The following is a 20,452-nucleotide window of genomic DNA, read 5'->3' on the forward strand; positions in this document are numbered from 1 at the left end:
CGCTTGGGGCGCTGTGTGGTCCAAGCTGTCGCGGTGACTTGGCCCTGGAACCCGACTAGGCCACCGTACCCGTCAGACGCCCCAGTTCTGAGTCGTCCAACGCGTCTCACTCGGTTCTTGCGGTCTGCTCGGCCCTGGCGGTAGCAGTTGCTCTCTTGTCTCCCAGCCGCAGTGAGGATTCGCGAGACGCTATTTGATCCTCAGCGTGCTTACCGGTGTCTCGCTCGGCTACCTTTGGAGTCTTTCACTAGATGTCTCCACCACCCACCGGCACCTGCTGACCTACACTCCAGGGAGGCGTTCGGTCTTAATTCCTCCTTTGCCCTTGTGCTATCTTCTGGGCCTCCACAGATTGAACAATCTGATATATTTCAGGCACCAGTATACCTGGTTGCTTTATGGTCCTTTTTATACAGACTCTGTAAATACTTTTTCTAACCACCCAGTTTGAATTTTCACCTGAACCTAGTTGACATGGCCGTGACCTCCTCTCCTGGACTAGAGAATCCCTGTTCACTTAGACCCAGTGCAAGTGTCTCTTTTCCTGTGAAACTTCTCTGACCCATTCAATCATTGTTGCTTACTTTCCCCACTTGTGCCCTCACACAGTCAAGTGCATAGCTCTTATATAATTCTTGATCCACATTTGTCTTCCGTACTAGACCAAATTCCTTAATGGCTCAGGAATATTTTCTTTTATCCATGCACTCCCAGTTCCTGGCATGTAGTGCATGTTCAACAAATTATTAAGTGACCGAATGTAACTACTCTCACCTCCCTGTCTTCACTAACTGGAAGAGCCCTCTTTCGAGTCTCAATCAGTGTTCGAAATCCCATTCTTTCAATTACTCTGTGTGTGTATTTATTTTCCCTGCCCCATTCCTGTCAGCTAAAATATATTTTAGCTAAATATCCTAAATTCTCCCTGACTGTCTTCTACCTGCTACCCTGGCTTTTTCCTTTACAGCCAAGCCCCCCAAAAGCGAAGTCTACAAATTCTGTCCATTTGTTCATTTCCCATTCATTGTTTAATCCACTGTAATCTAGCCCTCAGCTACACTACTTCATTGAAATTGCTCTTTTTCGAAGCATCAATTAAACAAATACCAGTTGAATGGACTCTTCCTATTCCTCATACCACTTCTCTCTGTTGTACTTTACCTCTTTCACTTCTTTATAGAAATTCTTGCCTTCTTCTTGTCTCTCTGGCCACTTCACAGCCTTTTCAGGTTCTTCTAATTTTATGCACCATTCAAGTAGTGATATTTTTCACCCTCCGGTTCTTGCTCTTTATCTTTTCACAATACACAGTCTTCTTGGGTGAATTTAATTTGGGTGGCTTCAATTCACAATGTTATTGCTGAGCTCCACACTCATGTGTTTACTTAATTTCTGATTATTATTCCTTGGACATTCTACAGACAAACTAGGTAAACATATTCAAAGACTTCAATTTTCCTTTCTCACCGGTGCCTTCTCCTTTATACTGTATCTTGGTGAGTGGTGCTCATGTCCACTTAAATAGTGATGTCATGGACACCTGAAAATTGTTCCCGAGCCTTCTTTTCCTCTAATACACTGTCACCATATCTGTTTGTTCTCTATCTCAGATCTGCTTCCTCCTTTCAAGCCCCCATGGCACTGCCTTCATTAAGACCCTCATCATGTCTCTTATCCTGAGTTCAGCATCCTCCTGTGGCACCCTGCCTGCATTCTAACCCTCCTCCAGTCCCTTCATCCTTCACACCTCTGCCAGGTTAATCTTCCCAAAACATAACTTTCATCCTTTCACTTACTTGATCAAAAAGTTGGGTAGCTCCCTATTACCTACAGAAAGGCCTATGTGCCTTTCCAAACCAACCTCAGCTTTTCCTCTTATACCAGCTTTCTGCTGTAGCCAAACTTGCTACATACATTCTACCTTTTTGCCTGTGCTGGTGCCATTTCTCATGCCTATACTGCTCATCTTATTCCTGAACAGATATCCTGAATCTCCCTCAACGTTTAGGGCCCACCTTATATTCTGCTTCTTCCCAGAACACTCCAGTCCAGAGTGATAATAACCAAATACACCTTGCAATCTTACAAATTGCTTCTGCCTGAGAGGTCAACACTACCAGCTCCATTTTATGAATGAGAATGAAAGAATTGAGGCACAGAAGTTTGAATGACTTACCGGTGGCTACAGAGCTGCCAAGATACAGAGCCTGGGCCTACCTAGCCTTTAGTCTTCTCTTTCCAGATCTGTTTTTACCTCAGTGACCACTCCCTCTCTGACCTCACAGCATTATGGTCTTCATCACTCCTTCAGTCCTCAATCACATACTGCCTGTGGCCAGCAGAAACAGGGGTCTTGAGAGTCGGGGGCAAGGTCTAAGAAGAGATCACCCTGTATTTGACATTGAAGTTGGCCAGAAAGTGCACAAGGGATGAACCGAGCTACCTGGAAACTACCCTTGGGAACATGGTCTGTGAATGGAGGTAAGCTGGGCAGAGCTTTGGGAATGAAAGGTAACCATCAAGTGTCTTGTGAGGAGGGCCTAGAGCCAGGACAAATACTGTTCAGGGGGTATAGGTAGGGTTCTGGGTAATTGGCACTGCTTCTGGATAGTTTTGCCAGGTTCTTTGGTTATAGAGGAGCTATATCCTATCCCTCAGGCCATCCATCTGAATGGAAATTCTCCGAGTGGACCAGCACTCTGTGTTGGGTTCTGTGTTCACCTAACATTCTTCTCATTGATGGTTCTATCACGGTGGAGGGAATTCCCTGGGTGATTGTCTGGCTCTGGTTTCTAGCAGGTTCCCTTTCATTCCTAAGGGCTCATGTGTGGTTTGTCAATGTGGGTCGGTTTCCCTAGGCTGACCAGCTCTGAGACAGCAAGTTCTGTATCTGCAAAGTTGAGTAGCATCCAGACATTAGGCATTAGGTAACCTGTCCCTCTCCACCAGGCACACGGAAAGTGCTGAGACATGACCTCTGAGAGGCCTGCTTCTCTGTGACATCTCTTCTGAAGTAGAGTGTGGTCTTGTGACATCTCAGGCATATGGGCTCCCTCAGAGAGTCAGGGCCTCAGAAAATATCTGTGAAATGAGCAGAAGGGAGATGATGCCAGACAGCAGCCTGGCGAGACAGGTAAATGTGGTGCTGACCTTTTCTGGAACCCACGCCTTTCTCTAGGGAACCTTATGAACACACCCCACCCTGAAGAGGGCTCTGGTGGTCCCCTTTTCTTTTTCTCCTCTCTGGGTTCCTGAGTTCCTTAGCAGTCCTTCACATGGCAACAACAGCCTGGGTAGATCCAACCTGGTTTTCTTGCTCTCCATCTTTAGGTTTGGACATTTGGAAAGATTATGTTGCTTTCCTTTTTCAAGTAAAGGATTGTTAATTTAAGATGGAAAGAGCCAGGGTTTTTTTTTTTTTTTTTTTAATGTTTATTTTTGAGAGACAGAGTGTGAGCGGGGGAGGGGCAGAAAGAGGGAAACACAGAATGTGAAGCAGGCTCCAGGCTCTGAGCTGTCATCACAGAGCCCGAAGCGGGCTCCAACTCACGAGCTGTGAGATCATGACCCGAGCCAAAGTTGGACGCCCAACCAATTAAGCCACCCAGGCGCCCTAGGGTTTCTGTTCTTTTTAAGTGAGAGTTCTAGAAAAACTCAGAAATCCTAATGTATTTCAGAAAGGATTTTAAAAATAGCATGTAATAGAAAATCCAGTAAAACATTAAAGAAAAATCTTTAAAAATATAAGTATAAACATCTCAAATGATAACACTTTATAATGCTTTTTTATGTCTGAATATTACTTTCAGCTCTTGTCTACGTGGAGACATAGCTATCTACAAAGCTGATGATCATGCATACAAATCCTTTTGTATTCTGCTTTTCATTTAATACCGTGACATTTTTCTGTATCACTACTCAGTCTTCATGATTATTATTTTTAATATCTTAAGACTGATTTATCTTCAGCATGTACTGTAATTTACTAAGCCATTTTCTCCTGTATTTTTTTTTTTGTTTCTTTTTGTGTTTTTGGTTGTTGTTCTTATTGTGTTCTTTGCTATTAGAGACAGTGATGCAATGGACATTTGTGTGTATGTGTTTTTTCTTCTTCTATTGAATAGCTTGTCTAGGGTAAATTCCCAGGAGTGAGATTGCTGTATTATAGGGTATGAACATTTTTATGATTCATTTTATGCTATTTTTTTCCCCAAATGGATTGTACCAATTTATGCACCAGCAGCATGTATAGTTACCACTTTCAGCTACACCAGGCTCGGGGGGTTTTGTTGTTGTTGTTGTTTTGCCTTTATCAGTAGTTTTTGATAAATGGCAATATAGTATTTAGAGAAAAATCCATAGGGCCACAGGGTTTTCTTGAGCACAAAGTAAAAATAATCTAATTTGAAGATTAGGAATTTCCAGGAGTCTTTCCTAACGCTGTTGAGTAGATTTTTTAAAAATCTCATTATACTACATGGAAAATGTATTCCTAGAAGCTTTGTTGCAAGCTAAGGTGGAAAACCTTGCTGCCATTAAACTCAGAATAGCAAAATGTGAAGAGAGGAATTCTAGGATATTAGAGGACAGTTTATCCAATAGCACAACAAGGAAGGGCTTAAATATTTGGATTTTAATTTAATTTCAGATGATAAAATCAGCAGAAAGAACATAGAAGCTTGGGTTCATTTCCTACCCCTTTTTTTTTTTAAGTTTATTTATCTACAGAGAGAGGAGAGAGAGAATCCCAAGCAGGCTCCACACTGTCAGTGTGTGTGGAGCCTGATGTGGGGCTTGAACCCACCAACCACTACATCGTGACCAGAGCTGAAATCTGGAGTCACCCAGGCACCCCTCTACCTCTGTTTTTACTAGCTGAATGATATTAAATGAACAACATACTCTCTTTGGATCTTAGTTTTCTTGTTTGTCTAATGAAAAATACTGAGATTTATTCTTTCATTTTAGAAATATTTATTGAGTGCATACTGTGTGTAGACACTATGTATATGTGCCAGGCAGTGAGGAGTTGGGACAATGATGAACAAGAAAGACTAAGTTCTGTTCTAGGACTGTGTCTAAAATAGACAGTATACAAGTAAACAGATAATATATCATGTTCAAACCGTCTAGCATCGAGTGGGTGTTCTCTCATTGCCTAGTGTGTCTCTCTCCTCTTTTCCTCCTGAACTGAATCTTGTTTTGATGAACACTTGCTCTGTACTACCCGTGCGAACAGTCTTTGAAATTCTTACCCCCAATGTGGCATGGAATGACTTGCTCTGCCATTCCTTGGCAAGGCTACAGAAACTCTCAGATCAGGCTGTGGGGTGTTAAAAGGAAGTGATTTGTGAGCAAGGTAATGTTATATGTGAGGCTTTCTGTCCTTCCAGGCTTTCACATGATGTTTCATTTAGTCCTAGTTTCCTGGTTCCATGACTTAGAGCAGAGGTCTCAGGCTGATTACTGGTATATTTTGTTTGACTCATGCTGTTTTCAAGTTTTTATTTTTTTTTTAATGTTTATTTATTTTTGAGAGAGAGGGAGACAGAGTACCAGTGTGTGTGTGTGTGTGTGTGTGTGTGTGGCGGGGAGGGGGGTGGACAGAGAGAGAGAGAGAGAGGGAGACACAGAATCCGAAGCAGGCTCCAGGCTCCGAGCTGTCAGCCCAGAGCACAATGTGGGGCTCAAACTCAGGAGCTGTGAGATCATGACCTGAGCCAAAGTCTGATGCCTAACCACCTGGGCCACCGAGGCACCCCTGTTTTCATGTTTTTAAATTTTAATTAGGGGCGCCTGGGTGGCGCAGTCGGTTAAGCGGCCGACTTCAGCCAGGTCACGATCTCGCGGTCCGTGAGTTTGAGCCCCGCGTCAGGCTCTGGGCTGATGGCTCAGAGCCTGGAGCCTGTTTCCGATTCTGTGTCTCCCTCTCTCTCTGCCCCTCCCCCATTCATGCTCTGTCTCTCTCTGTCCCAAAAATAAATAAATGTTGAAAAAAAAAATTTAAATAAAAAAAAATAATAAATTTTAATTAGTTGCCAACGTTTTAGAGTTTAAGTAAAAATTTGGATTTCTGGCGCTTTGAAAAACTATGTGGACCCACATTCTTTTTATTATTATTTTTAATGTTTATTCATTTTTGAAAGACAGAGAGACACAGAGCACAAGCAGGGGTGGAGTGGGGAGAGAGGGGGACACAGAATCTGAAGCAGGCTCCAGGCTCTGAGTTGTCAGCCCAGAGCCCGACATGGGGCTCAAACCCATGAACCGCGAGATCATGACCTGAGCCAAAGTCAGACGCTCAACAGACTGAGCCACCCAGGCGCCCTGAGACCCATATTCTTTTAGGTGGAGCACTTCGCTATTTACATGCCTGGCCCCCATAGGCATTCGAATCTGCTACCCCTGGCTTAAGTACATTCTGCCATACTCTATCCCTTTTCCTAGGTCAGAGGAGGTAGGAAGGAGAGTGAAGAGCTAAGACATAGTGGAAAGCAGCCAGAGGAAGGGGATAGAAGAGAGGTCATTTGACCGTCCCCCTTTACTCTCAAATCAGAGACTCTATTGTTTGGTTGTGCCTTTAATTTAACCTTTACCCTCTGAGTTACTTCAGTTGCTCTTCTAAGACAGAAGTGAAATATTTATTTATATTCTTACCCTGAGTAGTGCCCACTGATGTTGGAAAGCCATGTCACCACTTTGAATCCCCTGAGTTGTTATTTATTTATTTTTAAAGTTTATTTATTTATTTATTGAGAGAAAGAGAGAGCATAAGCGGGGAAAAGAAAGAGAGAGAGGGAGAAAGAGACTCTTAACAGGCTCTGCACCGTCAGCATAGAGCCCGATGCAGGATGATCTCATCAACCCTTAAGATCATGCCTGAGCCGAAATCAAGAGTTGGATGCTTAACCAACTGAGCCACCCAGGCACCCTCCCCTCCCAGAGTTGTCATTTAAAGCCTAATGCAACAGTTCTCAAAGTATGGTCTGTAGACCTATGGCAGGAAGCAGGGGCAGGGTGGGGATGGTGATGGTCCCTGAGACTCTTTCACAAGTGTCCACAGGATCACAAGTTTCCACAGAGTCAAAACCATTTTCATAACACTACAGAATGTTATTTGCCCTTTTCACTGGATTGGCATTTGCACTGATAGTGCCAAAGCAAATGCCAAAGGTGGTGTGTAAAAAGCCAAAGATGCTGGTAGAAGTCATTGTATTCTTCACTGCTAGGCACTCACAGGAAAAGGGAAAGGACAGGAGGAGAAGGGAGAAGCCAGTTTCACTTAGGTGTGTCCATGATGAGGTAGGCAGTATTTTACTAAATTCCAGTCCTTAAATATGCATCATTTTAATATTCTTTGTGAAGAAACTGGAAGTGTGCATAAAGCATTTCTACTTATCAGGGTGAGGAACTGCACTTGTACTATTATTTGAGTTGCAAGCTGAACTAGCCTTTTTTTTTTTTTTTGTACAACACCAGTTTTACTTGAGAGAACAGCTGACAGACAAACTGTGGTTATTCAGACTTGAGAATATGGCAAATATGCTCTCAAAAATGAAGTGAGCCTGTCATTTCAAGGAAAAAAACCTGACAGTATTTGTTGCCAATGATAAAATTAGAGCTTTCAGCAAAATTTAGAATTCTGGTAAAGGCATAGCTGCCTCTATGAGTTTGACATCTTCCTAATAAAGTATTTTCCAATAAGACTGGAGGTGATGTTTAAGAGTGTGATGTTTTGTTATCGTATAAGGAAACATCAGTGTTTGAAGCGTCTACGTAAGTCATTGGATCAATGTTTTCCAAATGACAGATGCCTGGTGTTCTAAAATGATGCCTAGGTAGAAGGGCAGTTTACAGTGCAAGACAGACCAGTGGATTTTCATGTCACAGGGTAAGAAAAATTCACTGATGTAGTTTCAGATTCCACATTACAACTAAGCTTTAAGAAAGTGCTACTTGTTGTAGTTTCAAAGGATATCCACAGTTACCTGATAAGGCTATTAAAAATACTCTTATCTTTTCCAATTGTACAGCCCTGCGAGGCTGGCTTTTCTTCATACACTGTAAACAGAACAACATACAGCAGATGGACTACGGAAGCAGGTATGGCAATCCAGCTGGCTTTTATTAACACAGACATTAATGAGGTTTGCAAAAAGGAAAAACAATGCCACTCTTCTCCCTAAATTTATTTTTTTAATATTTTTTTTTCCTAAAAAGTATGCTATTCAGGTTGACATGTAATACGTTTATTGTTTTTAAATGAATTAATATTTTAAAATTATCTCAGTTTTCATTTATAACATGGTAAATAGTAGTAGATATAACCCACATAAATAAAATCTCTTTGGTGTCCTGAATAATTAAGTCTGATATTGTCGAAGTCTAACAAAATAAACTCAGCCACACTTAAACCTTCTAAGACAGATTGCCCTTCCCTCCACCAGCACTACTATGCTGCCCTCTGGGAAATAACTACTCTTAGAGCCCCAAAATGAATTAGAGGTGAGAGTCCGTCCATTATTTTATTTAGTGGCATTTTGCTGGGCCTCCAAGCAGCCTGGCCTCTCCCAGCCTTGTCATTCTTCATCTTTAATGGGTTTGGCTCCCAAAGACTATGGACTGAAATGAAAGTTCTGTCAAATCTGCATAACTCCAGAGCTCCAGATGTGAATTAAATGACATTTGGTTTCTTTCTTAAGTAGGTACAAGTATAAAATGAGGTACACTTCTTTTGCTCTTATACAAAACTTACATAAAATTGAATACAGTTTGCAAGTTATAAAAAACCAAAACAATCAAATTAACAATATCAATTTCATTTGCAGATGATGTGTTGCTGAACTAAATTGCTATTACAGTTTAAATGTGGTGCTCCTGGTGTGGCCAGGTGTGGCAAACTTTTGCCAGGGTGATGATGGCTTAATTTCCCTACCTCCTACATCTGTTCCAAGCACGATGAAACATTCCTCACCACATGCCACAATGTTATTGAGACTTCATGTGGCAAAAATGCATCATTTACATATCAAGGCTGTCCCTTTCTCTTCCCATTTGCCTGAGACAAATAAGTGCATGGTGTGAATTAGATCCTAAACTCTTAACACTGCCTCTAAAATCTTGTTGAGGTGGATATGTAGATGAACTGGAACATTTATAGATTTAAAAATTCTTATCAGAATGAATACTAATTTTAAAAAATAGTGAGGAGAACTCACAAAAATATGTGTGTTGGACCTTAGCTTGAGAAATATTTCAGTAGTAAGGGTGTGAAGTCCAATTTTGAATTTGAATTTGAACTTTGCTATTTGCCATCTGTCTTTGTGCAATTACCCAAACTCTCTGAACCTCAGTTTCCTCAGCCTGTCCTTCATGGTTTTACTGAATTCATAGAAGTATCATAATGCCTATCTCTAAGAGTAGTTGTGAGGTTTGAGATAAAGCATATAAAGCACCTGGTATAAACTTGGCTTTTAATACATTTCCTTTTCTTTTCCAAAATCTTGGACCAGGCTTGCCCACTAATAAAAAGAAGCACAGGTAGATCTTGGACACTTTTGAAGGCAAACAAACCTTGTAAGAAACACACAACCTAGCAGACCTCTCTAGGCTTTATTTTCCACAGTGGAGATGCTGGACTCTCTCTTTGAGTTCAAGTGAGAGTTTGGGGCTGAGCCCTGCAGGTTTCAGGGCACGAGCCTCCAGTTCTCAGAGTCCTCTCTGGCCTGTCCAGGAACATCCCCCACCCCAAAGAAATTAATCACTCTGCTTTGTGCTTCACTTATTGGCAGTGGAGCTTGCTCACTCTGCACGCTGCTTCATACCTGAGGAGGTCGTTGCAAGAGCCCCGGTCCTGGGCATGGTCATGGGCATGGGGTCAGATATGGGTATGAGCTTTATGGGGCTGCCACTAGTTGACCAGAAACACAAGAGTGGTCATATGGAGCCCGTGCTACTGGCCTGTTCATTGTGCCGACAGAACCTGCAGGCTGTCGGTTCCTGACTCCTACCCTGCCAGCATTTGCTCTGTAAGGACTGCTTCCAGGGCTTGATCCAGGATCTGAGGCAGGTTGCCAAGGCTTGTGGGACTGTCTCAGATGGTAAGTACAAAAGTACCACAGGTTCCCCTCCTTCACATCATAGGTCTCTTCCTGTTTCATAGGAACCGAATTTCAAGTGTAGAAAGAATCGGAATTTAAATGCCCAAGGGACACTCATTGCTGAGCGCAACTCTTTAGGGAATCTGTGAGACAAAGCAAATCCTCCTGATGCCTGCTATATCTGTTTTGTAAGCTGGGACTCGCCATGCTTGGGATTTCCTTAAATTGGTGGCAGACCGAGAAACCTGGGAAGGTGTTGATTCAAGGTTTGGCTGGCTCCCCAGACAGACAGGACGTGTGTCCTGGCTCACTAAACTTCCCAGGCGAGGCGGAGGGAGAACTGCTGGCCCCCTAGGATTGGTCAGGACCTGATTATGAACAGACGCACACTGACTAGCAACCATTCACCAGTTAAATTGCTGCTTAGTGGGAGGAGCTTGTGTCTCACTCCTGAACGTCAGGTTTCCTAGGGAACAGTCTCATTGAGGACTGTGAAGCCTTGGAGACAGGAACCAGATCCCTTCATCTCAGCGTTCTAGCACAGGCATGCAATAGAGGTGCAGTCTCTGTTGGGTGAACTTGGAGGATGAGAAAGTCAAACAAGTAGAGAGTATTTAGGAACATCATCTTTATTTTTGTTATCTGCAGTATTGTTAAAGTGATTTGTGGCACAAGTCTAGGCTCCTTGAGGCATTGTAGCAGTGCAGTTGTCCTTAGGTATGAATTTGGGGCCCTCTAAATCCTTGGGTAAACTGTGTAACCTCTCTGGGCTCTTTTGTGAGTTTGGAGCACAGAAAAGATAGTGTACGTTGATTTTAAAAATTAATGTCTGGGGGTGCCTGGGTGGCTCAGTCCGTTGAGCATCCGACTTCAGCTCAGGTCATGATCTCGCAGTCTGTGAGTTGGAGCCCCACGTTGGGCTCTGTGCTGACAGCTCAGAGCCTAGAGCCTGCTTCAGATTCTGTGTCTCCCTCTCTCTCTGCCCCTCCCCCACTCTCTGTCTCTGTCTCTCAAAAATAAATAAACGTTAAAAAAATAAAACTTAATATCTGATTTTTAAACTTAAATTTCATTCTTCCTTAACTTTTTTTTAAAAATTTTTTTTTCAACGTTTATTTATTTTTGGGATAGAGAGAGACAGAGCATGAACGGGGGAGGGGCAGAGAGAGAGGGAGACACAGAATCGGAAACAGGCTCCAGGTTCTGAGCCATCAGCCCAGAGCCTGACGCGGGGCTCGAACTCACGGACCGCGAGATCGTGACCTGGTTGAAGTCGGACGCTTAACCGACTGCGCCACCCAGGCTCCCCTCTTCCTTAACTTTTTAATTTTACCTTATAAATCTCATTCTATTTATGTGGCAAATTTTAACAGTCATTTTTAAAGGGACTTTATTAATATTTGAACATATCGGGGCACCTGGGTGGCTCAGTCGGTTGAGCGTCCGACTTCGGCTCAGGTCACGATCTCACGGTTCGTGAGTTCGAGCCCCGCGTCGGGCTCTGGGCTGATGGCTCAGAGCCTGGAGCCTGCTTCTGACTCTGTGTCTCCCTCTCTCTCTGCCCCTCCCCCATTCATGCTCTGTGTCTCTCTGTCTCAAAAATAAATAAACATTAAAAAAAAAATTAAAAAAAATATTTGAACATATCTACAAACTTAGCTAATAATTGCTTTCATTAGTTAAACGTATTTTATTTTTCTTTTTTTAAAAAAATGTTTATTATTTTGAAAGAGAGAGAGGGAGAGCAAATGAGGGAGGGGCAGAGGGAGAAGGAGAGAGAGAATCCCAAGCAGGCTCTATGCTGTTAGCAGAGCCTAACACAGGGCTTGATCTCACAAACTGTGAGATCATGACCTAAGCTGAAATCAAGAGTTGGACACTTAACCCACTGAGCCATCCAGGCACCTCATAGTTTATTCTTTTTTTTTAAGTATTTCAATTGTCTAGCAAATAAACATTCCTAATTAAAGGACACTTGGAAATCTAATAAGTTAAATTTATAAACGTGGTGAATCTTAAATATGTCTTAAAAAGTTCCTTTAGAATATATAAAGAACTTCTACAACCCAACAATAAAAAAAATCAAAGAACCTAATTTAACAATGGGGAAAGAACTTGAATAGACATTTCTCCAAACAGGATATACAAATGGCCAATGAGCACACAAAAAGATGCTCAGTATCACTAATCTTTAGGGAAATACAAATCAAAACCACAATGGGATGCCACCTCATACCCATTAGGATGGCTACTATTAAAAAAAAAAAAAAAAGAACAGAAAATAACCAGTGTTGGTGAGGATATGGAGAAAGTGAATCCTTGTATACTATTAGTGGGAATATAAAATGGTATAGCTTCTGTGGAAAACAGCACAGCCATTCCTCAAAAAATTAAAAAATAGAATTACCATGTGGTCCAGCAATTCTGCTTCTGGGTGTATACCAGAGAGAATTAAAGAATTTAAAGCAGGGACTCAAAGAAGTATTTGTACACCTGTGTTCAAAGCAGCATTATTCACATGGCCAAAAGGCAGAAGTAACCCAGGTGTCCACTGAAAGATGAATGGATAAACAAAATGTGGTGTATAGGTACAATGGAATATTATTTAGTCTTAATAAGGAAGAAAATTCTGACACATGTTACAGCATGAATGAACCTTGAGAACATCATACTAAATAAAATAAGCCAGTTACAAAAAAACAAATAGTTGGGACGCCTGGGTGGCTCAGTCGGTTAAGCGTCTGACTTTGGCTCAGGTCACGATCTCATGGTCCGTGAGTTCAAGCCCCACGTCGGGCTCTGTGCTGACAGCTCAGATCCTGGAGCCCGCTTCAGATTCTGTGTCTCCCTCTCTCTCTCTGCTCCTCCCCCGTTCATGCTCTGTCTCTCTCTGTCTCAAAAATAAATAAACATTAAAAAAAACCAAATAGTCTATGATTCTATTTACATGAGGTACCTAGAGTAGTCAAATTCATAGAGACAGAAAATAGAATGGTGGTTGCCAGCGACTGGGGGGAGTGGGGAATGGAGAGTTGTTGTATAATGGTATTGAGTTTCAGTTTTGCCCATGTTTTAATCAGGTTTGTTGTTTTTGTTGAGTTGTAGGAGTTCTTTATATATTAGGGGTGCTAGACCCTTATCAGATAATATGATTTGTAAATATTTTCTCTCATTCAGTGGGTTGGACTTTTGTTCTGTTAATAGTGTCCTTTGATGCATAAAAGATTTGAATTTTGCTAAAGTCCGACTTCTCTATTTTTGCTTTTGTTGCCTGTGCTTTTGGTGTCATATCCATGAAATCATTGCCAAATCCATTGTTGTGAAGCTTTTCCTCTGTATTTTCTTTTAAGAGTTTTATAGTTTAACTCTTATGTTTAAGTCTTTGATCTCATTTGGGATTTTTAACATGAACTAATTATGCATGTCTCAAGGCTTTGTGTGGCTCTCAAGTCGAAAATTAAATCATACTAATGACAATTATTAGAATCATAGTGTTTATTTGCCAAGTTATTTGAAGTGTAATGGAGAATAAAAATATAAGCCTTGGTGTCAATGTATTTGGGCATATAAGTGTGAGTTCTAATCTGCCTGCCACTTCGTAGTTGGACAGCTTGGGCAAGTTGTCTTGCTTATGAAATGAGGATGGTAATAGTAGTATTTAACTTAAAGGACTGTTATGAAAATGAAATGATAACATACACATAGAACATTCTGTGGTACTCATAGTATATAGTAATAAGACAAGAAACATAAAAAAAAACTATTATTTAGAACTTTTGAAACTGAAGTGGAAAAAAATCTGTTAGATGTGAACATGCTTGATTTAGAACAAGAGAGACAATTTCTTTTCCTTTTTTTTTTTTTTTTGAGAGACAATTTCTTAAATATGTGGCATCTTATATTCCTTGGTATATCTTATGGTCTGGCTAGGCCTTTGCTACCTTCCATATTTGCATTTATGGATGAAGAGTAGAATCAGCTTCCATGACTACTTGGAGATTTTAGGACTCTATGCTGTGTGGTATTTGTTGGTTTGTATGTTTGTCTCCTTCATGGGTATTTGACTTCTGTGTAGCTGGCTCTATGGCATTTAGGGTACAGAGATGAAAAGGCAGGGCCCTTGTCCTCAAGAAACTCATGTTCTGTTGAAGGGCAAATAACTAGACAGATGATTATAATATGGTGCGGCAGGGGTGTGAAGAGAAGGTTGTTGAAAGTTCAGGCACAGCAGCAATGCCTCTGGGAGGTTCTCCACGGACCAAGTCTGGTGGATATCAGTTGCTTACTGAATGTTTTCTGAAGAACTAAAAGAATGGTACCCAAATGAGCTGCTTCATGAAAAGGAGAGCTGTGCTCTCTCTCTGGTAGGTCTAGTGAGAGACCCAATACCTGAACTTGATTTCTGGTCCATAATTTGAGAAGCCATGCTCTGGGAGTCTGGTTCTTTGGAAAGAGCTTTAAGCACTTCCACTTTGTCCAGCAGAGTAGGGGCACAGACTTGCTAAAATGCTTATTGTATTGCTGTCAATCTGGAGTTTTCAAAAGTAAAATGTGGAAGCAGGTAGAGAGGAGGTGAGTAGAGGCTGAAGAATAAATAGGGTGCATCAGTGCCTCCAGCCATATGCCAACAGTGCATGGGGATATGTCATTTTCCATAAATCTAGTTCTGCTAGTTGCTGGGCAGAGTTGAGCATTGCTGTGTTGCATCGGCTGTGTGCCTGGGCTCGGGTTCTGGCCAGCTGGTTTCCAACTCCAGTTCCTGGGTGGAGCCTTCCCATGCCTGCACTTCTGCACTGGTACTTGGCACTGGGGAGGACATGAGGTGGGCATCTTATTCAACTGGACCGAGTCCTTTCAACTCTACAACTCCACAGCCCAACACAGAACCTGACACAGGATGGGGGCTCAGGTGAATATTTATTGATCGAATGATTTAATCACTGGATTCACAGAGATCTCCCATGTGACACTGTGACACTGCCCCTTTCTACTTCTCAAGTTGCAAGGTGCACATATATTTTTCAAGCACCTGCAGAGACTGCACTAGGTACTCGTGCCTGTATTATCTTTTCTAAACTTTGCAATCACCCTATAATTAGGCATTCCCATTTTACAGATGAAAAACCTGGGGATTGTGAATATGTAAGGTCTAAGGTCCAAAACAACTGCTAAATGTCAGCTCAGGTCAAACCTGTCTTCAAAGCTTGTGATCTGCACTGTAGCACTTTGCTCTGGGAAAGATTTCACCTGGAATCACTGAACTGATGGAGACTCTGCGGAAAATCTTTGAGGAAAGAACCAATGGTGCAGCCTGAGTCATCAGGTGCACATCTTTAATGAGGCCACAGCTTAGCTGAGATTCCCCCCCCCACCCCCCCCCCCCCCCAGCAACTCCAGCACAGTGGGAAGTGTGTCTACATTAGGTCTCTGCCTCTAAGGAGACCAGCTGGGCAAAGTCTTCAAAAGGTAGTGATGGGGACCAGAGCAAAGGCAGCTCTGTGCTGAGCACACAATAGCTTAGCCATGCAGTGGGATGACTGGAGCTGAAGGGTCTGTGCAGAAAGGCTGGATATTGGAAGTGGATTTACTCAGCCAGTGAGAATATCTATTTGGGACTATTTGCCTTTAAGCCTAATTGAAAATGTTCCCAGGTCAAACTCTATCTGAGAAGTTAGCCATTGAGTCACAAAGTGATACTTTAAAATGTAGCAAGCTCTGAAGGGAGCTGGTGGGCCTGAAACTGACATTTACCATGTGTCTTCAAAATTCTCAGGATTCCTGTAGCTCTATTTGTTGTTTTAGGGAAGAAAGGCAATTAATTGGATATTTCCTTCCCCAGGTAAGTAAAAGGAACATTGTTCTTTCTTTTCAAATCTACTAAAAGGCAAATCCTAGCTGAGAGACCTTGATTCTGATTTGTAAGTTTTAGAATCTACTTGTTTAGTATTTTACTTTTCCTGTTATCAATGTGGGTGATTTGTGAGATGTGAGCAGAACCCTGGTATGGAAGTCATGGCCTTTGGAGCTCAGTCTGGACTCCAGCACTAATTGGGCAATCCCAGGTCTTCTCTGGCTTTCAGGGCTGGACTTGAAGAGCTCTAAGAACACCAAATAACCACGATAGCCTCATGCTTCTCAAAACTAGTGATGGGTGACAGCACATCCCTTGTAAACTACAGATGCTGAAAAGGGGAGCAATCTCTGTCCCTTGGTGGGCAGGTCTTGGGACTTTGGGAAGATCCAAAGAGAGGGAACTGATGCAACATGCTACAACCTCAGAGTCAGAAAAGGAAATGATGATCTTAATGAGAGCTCAGCTGGAGGGGCTCTTAATGGCCTGGGGTGAGAGTGGGAGGCAGCAGGGGTGAGATCTCAGCTATAGGAGCCTGGAAGGCAGAGTTGTTTTCCCAGTCCAGGTACTGAACTGTGTCCCCAACCATTGTGGGGTCTGTTGTGGACAGTGACCCAAGTCTCCTAGGTGGAGGGTAGCCAGCTGAGCTGGGCTGAGCTGAGTGTGCAGCAGGTGCAGAAGCTGGAGCTCCGGAGCCCTATCAGTGGGATGGCTTTTTAGTTCATGAACAGTTTCCTCACCTTAATTGGCTCTCCAGGGCCCTGGGAGTAGCACCAGCACCTCAGAACAGTACCCGTTACTGGGAGAGCAATTCCCTTGGTAACGGGAAGGAGGCAGGCTGTATTCTCGGGGATATGCTGGCTGCTGCCGACACTGCTTGGGAGGATATAGCTAGAGCAGATTTGCTGAGGGAGGGAGTTCAAGGTGGTTGTGATTGATGGATAGGGTCTTGGAGGTGACCCTTGTCTGCTGGAGCTCTCTCATTCAAGGGGGACCAGCCATGGTTGACTGCTGTGGAGGCTAAAGAGCAGGAAAGACCCTTGGAGCTTATCTCTAATCCCTCACTGAATAAATGGGGCATCAGGAGTCCAGAAAGATTAGAATCCTGCTGAATGCCATAGTTGTTACAGAGCCAGAAAGAAAATTCATCTCCTTTGCCTGCCAATCCAGGGTTTGCCCGGGCTTGAGGGCCAGTAGGAACTGCAGACCTAGAGTAGCCTGCTGCCCTTTGTTCTTCCACTGTCTCTCTGTCCAGGCCCAGTTGGAAATGGAGACAGTGGCTTTGCATGGAGTGTCACTGAAGTCCTTGGATTGACTCTTGAGATTTGAAGGGAAGGATGTAGAGGTGCCAATCTATCAGATGAGATGAGCCCAGATTCCTCCCACTTGTATCTTCTGCATTCTGTTCTGGGTTCTTTCTTGGCACTGAAAGCTTGTTTCAGTCAGGTGGTCCCCTTGAAAGCTGTGAACCATCTATCTCCTCAGCCTATCACCTAGCTCTCATGCCCAGTTTCTGACTCTAGCTTAGATCCGCCACCTGGCTGTGCCCCACACTCTCTGGCTGTCCTTGCCTAACCACACTTTACCTATTGCCTCTGTGCATTATGTTCCTAAATCCTCTAGCCTCAACCCTGACCACTCTCTTCTATTGTGGGCTTGCATTTTGAGCTATCTAAAAGGCTCTCAGTTGCTTACAGTTCAGAACAGAAACTTAGCATGGCCTTCAAGGCTCTTCCTAATCTGACTCCAAGCTAATTTTAGAGCCTCATCTCTGTCACTCCTCCTGCATGAGCCAGCTTTATGAATCTTTCCCCTAGAGGCCTCACATTTTGACATCTGTAATCCTCTGTGTATGATGTTCCCTCCTCCTGAAGTGCCCTTTTCTTGTTAGTAACATCTTACCCCGAACTGAAGGTTGGCTCAAATGTGACCCAGTTATCATAACTTAGAGGACACAGGGTGGAGGTTAACTTGGGAATAAGCAGGACCCCATTACTGGAATTGAGCCCTTTGTAAAGGGTGAGGTTAGAACAATTTAAGTAGCTGTTGCTTTAGGCCAGGGGCCAGCATAGTTTTTCTGTAAAGGGCTAGATGGTAAATATATTTGGTTTTGTGGGTCATATAGGCTCTGTTACCACTACTTAATTCTGCCACTGCAGCACAGACAATATGGGAATGGATGGGCATGACCGTGTTCCAGTAAATTTTTACTTACAAAAACAGGCAACCTGTGGTTTTCTGACCCCTGTTTTAGTCTCTGCCTGGGGAAATTGGGTGGATTTGAACCTGTGAGTGACATCAAATAGGAATATCCATATAGGAGCCAGGCAGGCCCAGGAAAATATGGAAGGAAATTTCAGGTAGGGAATAGTGTTAGGATGAGGCATGGAGAAAAGGGGAGGAGGCAAAGGAGGGAGTTAATTTTGGCTGCAATATAGGATTGTTTGAAGGAGAGAAGTGAGAACTCTGGAATGGGAATTTGAGGCCACATTATGAAGGGTCTTGACCAATTTAAGCTCTAGGCAGTGGGGAGACACTGGATACTTTGGTCAATGAATACGATCAAATACGTATTTTTAAAAAGTTATTCTGGTTCAGTGAGAAGAATGATTGGAGGAGACAAGACTGGATGCAGAAAGCCCTGCTAGGAGGCTACTGTAGTTGTCCTGGCCATTGGTTCCAGATTACTGGTCCTCAAATGCCTAAGAATTACTTGGGTTACTCACCAAAAATATAGATTCTTGGTCCCACACCCACATACAAGAGATCTAGATTTGGCAGATTCAGGTTTTCTAACAAACCCTCAAGATTTGTGAATCACTGGTCCAGCAAAGCAGAATGAAGCCTGACCCAGAGAGGCTATGGATACCAGAGAAAGTGGGGCCCACATAAGATGGGATTTGGCAAGTACACTCTTACTCCCTCTTATCTCTGTCTATGACAGCCCATCCATTTGACCCCTTTTTCTTCACACACCACCACTCCTTCCAACATCTTATTTTGGTCATGCCTTATTGGTTCTCTTTGAAACACTTCTGTCCCTTTCTTTCCATTTCTGCCCTTGTTCAGGGTCCCATCGATGCTAAACTGGACAAAGCTTCTCCCTGTGCCCCATCTCCAGTTCATCAAGATAATCATAAAGCCCAGCTTTGTCACTCTCCAGAGCCTTTGCTTTTAGGATAAAGGTGAAGCTCCTTAGTTTAGCATTCAGGGTCCTTCAGGAGCTTACTCTCCTACCAGTCTTTCCAAGCTTATTCCCTGCCACTTCCCATCTGTGCTTTTAAAATTTTCCTGTGCTCTGTGTTTTTGCAATTATTTTGTGCTTGTAGTCTTGCCTCATCCTAATGTCTTTCCTCTAATTCGACCCTGCTTTTCCTTCCCTTTTTTCTCCCTGCTTGTGTTTGACTGTATCTCCCTGGGGGGGGTTAGAGTTAGCTGCCAAGGGACACCTCCCAGGACCTTTATGCATCACAAATGTGTGTCTTCCCCATCTGAAGTCCTAATCCTCCACTTGTGACGGACAATTGGTCACTATGGCAACTGACTGTGACGTCACAGGATAAGGACTTCAGGTGAAGTGGCAGGAGCAGGTGAGTGTGTAGGAGATAGATTTTAATGTCTGTCGAAGGCCTCCCCCCCACACCCTCCTTCAGTGCCGGGGGCATGGAGGGATATCTCGGGCTCCTGCTGATTTTTAAAAGGATGCGGTGAGAGTGTGTGCCTGGCATCTGCGTGCTGCAGCAGTGTGGGGCTGACAGAGTGTGTCAACTTGAGCTCTGGTTGTGCAGGCACCGCTGCTGCGTGAGCCTGTTATTCCATTCTGGATTGCTATTTTGATACCCAGATTGCATCATTCTTCCTACGTATAAACAGGGGGTCCCCAGGGCCCTGCAGCTACTCACTTCTCCACCAACACTGTTGTTGTGATGAGCTCTATTTAAATGAGCTGCCGGATCGGGGCAGATTCCAGCCATACATGAGCACTGTCATTTTGGGGAACATGGAGGGCTGAAGGATTTTTGGATCGAATCCTAAAAGGCTGAGAGTGATGGCCTCCCGAGCTGTGCAGAGGGCGACAGAGCTAGTTCCTGAAAGTTGAAAATCTCGTTTTCTTCCTTCTGAGCTTCTATTCCAAGGCACCCAGAGGATTAGGAAGGAGATGCAGCTAGGAAGAGAGTCGCCTCTTTGAGGTCTCCCTCTTGCTGTTCAGTTTGGGAAATTGCTGCAGAGTCTTCGAGATAAACAGGAACAGGAGGAGTCAACCAACCTTTTCTTGCAGGAGCATCTCAGGTGAGCTGGAGAAATGCAGCCCTGGCTGAGGATGTATCAGAGAAAGGAGAGGACCCAGGGTGTTCCCCTTCCCCTACCCAGTGCCCAGTTCCCCAAGGGTTATTAGGCCCTGCAGCCCATTTGGCTGCAGCATGCAGGGTGGGTGTTCCTGGGCACTTGGTAAACACTGTCCTCTGGGACCTGTGGTGGTCTCACCTGTCGCTCTTCTGAC

The 20,452-nt window shown here is 43.4% G+C and overlaps 1 protein-coding gene across 4 annotated transcripts in view; it reads left to right on the plus strand.

Moving 5' to 3' along the window:
* Positions 1–18: 18 nt before the first annotated feature.
* TRIM66 (tripartite motif containing 66) overlaps positions 19–20,452 on the plus strand; it is a 57,926-nt gene continuing 37,492 nt past the window's right edge. The window contains exon 1 of one of the 4 annotated variants that reach the window (XM_040456949.1): positions 19–2,481. In XM_040456949.1, the coding sequence (XP_040312883.1) occupies positions 2,430–2,481 (52 nt within the window). In that variant the 5' untranslated portion in view covers positions 19–2,429. Of the gene's footprint in view, positions 2,482–8,079; positions 8,104–19,453; positions 20,242–20,452 lie in introns of those variants that run through there. The other 3 variants (XM_040456951.1, XM_040456950.1, XM_040456952.1) reach the window with 3 other exon arrangements.

Source organism: Herpailurus yagouaroundi, unplaced genomic scaffold (assembly GCF_014898765.1).
Source record: "Herpailurus yagouaroundi ecotype Mexico unplaced genomic scaffold, PumYag 218, whole genome shotgun sequence".
Classification (NCBI taxonomy): domain Eukaryota; kingdom Metazoa; phylum Chordata; class Mammalia; order Carnivora; family Felidae; genus Herpailurus; species Herpailurus yagouaroundi.